This window comes from Cetorhinus maximus, unplaced genomic scaffold (genome assembly GCF_964194155.1).
Source record: "Cetorhinus maximus unplaced genomic scaffold, sCetMax3.hap1.1 HAP1_SCAFFOLD_1338, whole genome shotgun sequence".
Taxonomy (NCBI): domain Eukaryota; kingdom Metazoa; phylum Chordata; class Chondrichthyes; order Lamniformes; family Cetorhinidae; genus Cetorhinus; species Cetorhinus maximus.
The window spans coordinates 67,703-73,702 of record NW_027597279.1 but is presented as its reverse complement, the minus strand read 5'-3'; the positions used below and the strand labels follow the sequence as shown (position 1 = coordinate 73,702).

At 45.0% G+C, this 6,000-nt stretch overlaps 1 protein-coding gene across 1 annotated transcript in view; it reads left to right on the top strand.

The window, feature by feature from the left end:
* Window positions 1–475: 475 nt before the first annotated feature.
* nap1l1 (nucleosome assembly protein 1-like 1) overlaps window positions 476–6,000 on the top strand; it is a gene marked incomplete at its 3' end in the record, with an annotated part of 70,322 nt that continues 64,797 nt past the window's right edge. The window contains exon 1 of the mRNA XM_078536589.1: window positions 476–581. Coding sequence (XP_078392715.1) covers window positions 565–581 — 17 coding nt within the window. The remainder of the gene's footprint in view (window positions 582–6,000) is intronic.

The window sequence follows — 6,000 nt, the reverse complement described above, 5'->3', positions numbered from 1 at the left end:
CTTCTGAAGAAGGCATCTCTAACAGTGCAGTATTCCCTCAGTACTGCATTGGAGTGTCAGCCTTGACTTTTGTACTCAAGCCCTGGAGTGGGACTTGCCCCTGAAGCACAAGGTTCCAAGTTTGAGTTTGTGCTACCAACTGAGCCACGGCTGGCACTGTAAAATGAGTAGACTATGTCAAGCAGGTAGTTACAGATGTTGTTAAAATGAGTTTGTTGCCCATGCTAATTGCCTCCATTTTTGCCATCCTGTTCCACATCCACTTTTATTTGCCTCAATTTGTAATGTCTCTGCATGTGAAGATATAGGAATGAGTGTCTTGACAGTTGTGTGCAATTAGGTTATTCATTGTACAATCTATTTATATTTAGTCACTTTTATACAAACCATTTGAATTTAGTCATTTAAAAAAAGTTGCAGGAATTTTGGCACTTTTTCAGTTAGAAGTGTTAGAATTTAATTTCCTGTTGAGCACGATGGAAGTTTTTTGTAAAGCACGATAATGCTATATTTTCTTTAAACTACGTTTTTTTGCTTCCCCAGGTATATTTCATCCTTAAGAAGATGGCCGACCTAAACAAGTGAGTGCCTGACAGCAGAGTGCACTTAAATAGTAATTTTTGGTCTTTAATGTTTTGTGGCATTGATCATAGTTAATATATGTACTAAAGAAGCACAAGTTTGAGAATCCCACACAGGGAAGCAAACATTAGATATTGTTATGCTTGGGTTCAGTGAATTCAGCTTAAGTGAGCTCTGCAGTTTCAGAGTTTCAAAAATATCTGACAATTGCCGGCTTTTCTACTATAAAATTTAAAATCTGCTTTGATGGACTGAATGATGTGAATAATTCACAAAAGCTCCTAAGTGGAATACTTTGTTCTCCAGGGAGCAGATGAGGTTGAGGATTTAAATTACAGCAGTACAAGATTATAAAAGCAAAATACTGCGGATGCTGGAAATCTGAAACAAAAATAGAAAATGCTGGAAAAACTCAGCAGGTCTAACAGTATCTGTGGAGAGAAAAACAGTTAACGTTTTGAATCCATATGATCCTTCAGAGCTAAAGAGAAGTAAAAATGTGATGAAATTTATACCATTTAAGAGGCGGGGGGTGGAGCAAGTGAAGCTGGATAGAAGGCCAGCGATAGGTGGAGGCAAAGGAGAGATTGACAAAGATGTCATAAACAAAAGGACAAAGGGGTCTTAATGGCAGTGGTACTGGCTAAAGGTTCCTCTCACCCACTCTAACCTGTCTGCTTCTGAACTTGCCGCACCCCGTTCTCTCAGGTCCATCCCTGACTGTTATCAAACCTGCCGGCAAGGGAGGTGCTGTTGTTGTCCGGTGTACTGACCTCTATCTCATCTGGCATACTGATCTCTACCTCGCAGAGGCTGAGCGCCAACTCTCAGACACTTGTTCCTACCTCCCCCTAGCCATTGTTTCCAGGATTGTCACTAACCTCATCTCTGGAAATCTTCCCTCCACAGCTTCCAACCTCATAGTCTCCCAGCCTTGGACAGCCCGCTTCTACCTCCTCCCCAAAATCCACAAACAGGACTGTCCTGGTAGACCGATTGTGTCAGCCTGTTTCTGCCCAACAAAACTCATTTCTTCCTATCTTGACTCCATTCTCTCCTCTGTCCAGTCTCTTCCCACCTACATCGCAATTCCTCTGATGCTCTAGGTCATATCAATAATTTCCAGTTCCCTGGCCCTAACTGCCACCTCTTCACCATGGATGTCCAATTCCTCTACACCTCCATCCCCTACCAGGATGGCCTGTGGGCTCTCTGCTTCTTCCTTGAACAGAGGCCCAAACAATCCCCATCCACCATCACTCTCTGTCTGGCTGAACTTGTTCACTCACTGAACAATTTCTCCTTAAACTCCTCTCACTTACTCCAAATAAAAGGTGTGGCTATGGGTACCCGCATGGGCCCCAGTTATGCCTCTCTTTTTATTGGGTATGTGGAACATTCCTTGTTCCAGTCCTACTCGAGCCCTCCCCAACAACTTTTTTTTTTCAGCACATCGATGTCTGTTTCGGTGCTGCTTCATGCTCTCGCCTGGGCCTGGAAAAATTAATCAATTTTGCTTCCAATTTCCACCCTTCCAGCACCTTCACATGGTCCATCTCCGACACTTCCCTTCCCTGACCCCTCTGTTACAATTTCTGGAGATATAATGAATATTGGTGTACAGTCTAAGCCCGCCGGCTCCCACAGCTCCTCACACCCCGCTTCCTGTAAGGACTCCATCCCATTCTCTCAGTTTCTTTGCCTCCGTCTCATCTGTTCCGATGATGCCACTTTCCAAAACGGCACTTCTGACGTCTTCCTTCTTCCTTAAGAGGTTTCCCACCCACTGTGGTTGACAGGGCCCTCAACCATGTCCGACCCATCCCCTGCACCTCTGCCCTCACACCTTCCCCTCCCTCCCAGAACCATGATAGGGTCCCCCTTGTCCTCATTGTTTCACTCCACCAGCCTCCACATTCAAAGGATCATCCTCCGCCATTTCCACCAACTCCAGCATGATGCCACCATCAAAAATCTTCTATTCACCCGCCCCTGTTGGCATTCTGTAGGGACCATTCCCTCCAGGACACCCTGGTCCACTCCTCCATCACCCCCAACACCTCATCCCCTTCCCACACCACCTTCCCATGCAATCGCAGAATCAGAATCACAGTGCAGAAGAGGCCCTTCGGCCCATCGAGTCTGCACTGACATGTGAGAAACACCTGACCTACCTACCTAATCCCATTTACCAGCACTTGGCCCATAGCCTTGAATGTTATGACGTGCCAAGTGCTTATCCAGGTACTTCTTAAAAGATGTGAAGCAACCTGCCTCTACCACCCTCCAAGGCAGCACATTCCAGACTGTCATCACCCTCTGGGTAAAAAAGTTTTTCCTCACATCCCCCCTAAACCTCCTGCCCCTCACCTTGAACTTATTCCCCTTGTGACTTCAACTAAGGGGAACAGCTGCTCCTCATCAACCCTGTCCATTCCCCTCATAATCTTGTACGCCTCGATCAGGTCACCACTCAGTCTTCTCTGCTCCAGCGAAAACAACCCAAGTCTATCCAACCTCTCTCCAGAACTTAAATGTTTCATCCCAGAAACATCCTGGTGAATCTCCTCTGCACCCTCTCCAGTGCAATCACATTCTTCCTATAATGTGGCGACCAGAACTGCACACAGTACTCCAGCTGTGGCCTCACCAAGGTTCTATACAACTCCAACATGATCTCCCTACTTTTGTAATCTATGCCTTAATTGATAAAGGCAAGTGTCCCATATGCCTTTTTCACCACCCCACTAACATGCCCCTCCGCCTTCAGAGATCTATGGGCACACACGCCGAGGGCCCTTTGTTCCTCAGAACTTCCTAGTGCCATGCTGTTCCTCGTCAAATTACTCCTTCCAAAGTGTATCACCTCTCACTTTTCAGGGTTAAATTCCATCTGCCCATTTGACCATCCCGTCTATATCTTCCTGTAGCCCAAGACACACAACCTCATTGTTAATCACCTGGCAAATCTTTGTGTCATCTGCAAACTTACTAATCCTACCCCCCACCTAGTCATCTATGTTGTTTATATAAATGACAAATAATAGGGGACCCAGCACAGATCCCTGTGGTACGACACTGGACACTGATTTCCAATCACTAAAGCATCCTTCTGTCATCACCCTCTGCCTCCTACAGCTAAGCCAATTTTGAATCCACCTTATCAAATTACCCTGTATCCCATGTGCATTTGCCTTCTTTATAAGTCTCCAACGTGGGACCTTGTCAAAGGCTTTGCTGAAATCCATATAAACTACATTAACTGCACTACCCTTATCTACACATCTGGTCACTTCCTCAAAAAAATTCAATCAAATTTGTTAGGCATGACCTCCCTCTGACAAAGCCATGCCAACTATCCCTGATCAAACCTTGCCTCTCCAAGTGGAGATAGATTCTCCCCTTCAGAATTTTCTCCAATAGTTTCCCTACCATTAACGTGAGTCTCACTGGCCTGTAGTTCCCTGGCTTATCTCTACAACCCTTCTTAAATAGCTGAACCACATTAGCTGTTCTCCAGCCTCTGGCACCTCCCCTGTGGCCAGAGAGGAATTAAAAATTTGGGCCAGAGCCCCTGCGATCTCCTCCCTTGTCTCCCTAAGCAGTCTGGGACACAAATCATCTGGACCTGGAGATTTGTCCACTTTTAAGCCTGCCAACACCTCCAATACCTTGTCAGTCCCTATATCAATTTGTTCAAGAACCTCGCAGTCTCTCTCTCCCTGAGTTCGATACCTTCATCCTCATTCTCTTAGGTGAAGACGTACGTGAAGTATTCATTCAGCACTCTAGTGATGTGCTTTGGCTCCACCCATAGATTGGTCCATTATGGGCCCTACTCTTTCCCTGGTTATCCTCTTCCCATTGATATACACCTGCCCCATTACCTCCTCCCTCCTCACTGTCCAAAGGCTCAAACACCCCTTTCAGGTGAAGCAGTGCTTCACTTGCACCTCCTTCAATTTGGTCTACTGCATTCGCTACTCCCAATGCGGTTTCCTCTACATTGGAGAGACCAAACGCAGACTGGGGGACTGCTTTGTGGAACACCTTTGGTCTGTCTGCAAGCATGACCCAGACCTCCCTGTTCTTTACCATTTCAACACACCATCCTGCTTTCGTGCCCACATGTCCGTCCTTGGCCTGCTGCAATGTTCCAATGAAGCCCAATGGAGGTACAGCACTTCATCTTCCCATTAGGCACTTTACAGATTTCCGGACTTAACATTGAGTTCAACAAATTTAGATGTGGAACTCTCTCCTCTATACTCACGCCTTTTTAATCCCCCTTTTTCAATATTCATTTTTATTTTTCAATTTTTATTTGTTATCCACTTATTTTTACTTTTATTCATTGTTTTATCCCCACCTTTTATCCTATTTTCAATTTTTTCCCCCAATCTTTTATCCTACTTTCGATCTTTCTTCCCCAACCTTTTATCCTATTTTCGATCTTTTTTCCCCAACCACCGTCCCCTCCCCCTCTCTCCTCACCCTCACCACCACCTCCCCACCCCACAATTAGGGCTGTCACTTAGATAAAAACAAAAAACTGCGGATGCTGGAAATTCAAAACAAAAACAAAAATACCTGGAAACTCAGGTCTGGCAGCATCTGCAGAGAGGAACACAGTTAACGTTTCGAGTCTGAATGACCCTTCAACAGAACTAAGTAAAAATAGAAGAAAGGTAAAATAGAAGCTGGTTTAAGGCGGGTGGGACAAGTAGAGTCCCCCCCCCCCCCCCCACTAAACCAGATTATATTTTGCCTCTCTTCTATTTTTACTTAGTTCTGTTGAAGGGTCATTCGGACTCGAAACGCTAACTGTGTTCCTCTCTGCAGATGCTGCCAGACCTGAGTTTTTCCAGGAATTTTTGTTTTTGTTTAGGGCTGTCACTTGTTCATGTTGCTCTTTCCAGAGTGTTTACCCTTGTCCTGCTATTGTCACATTATGCTTTATTACCTTAATGCCACCATCAGCACCTCCTTTAACCAGTACCACCACCATTAACAAACACCCCTTTGTCCTTTTGCTCATGACATCTCTAGGCTGGTGGTAACGGAGACAATCGATGATTTCAAAGGGCAATAACCTTATAGGGGTGCAAGGATAGAGTGGGGGAATGGGGCTGACTGGCTTGCTTGATAGAGAGTCTACATGGACTCGAAGGACTGAATGACCACCTTTGTGGCAGTGACTGTAACTTCAGCCTTGATGGATGTGAAGAGTTTATTGATCAGTAATTTTGTCCTGATTGATGGAAATTTTTGTATAATGTCACTTGAGGTGCAAGTATGTCATCATATTGGAAATTGTGTAGTGCATCAACTGTCCTTGTACTTCTCATGTAAATCTTTTTCTCAATTCTGAATAATTCCTTGCTCTTTTGGCTGCTAATCTCATTCAGTTTTGAACTG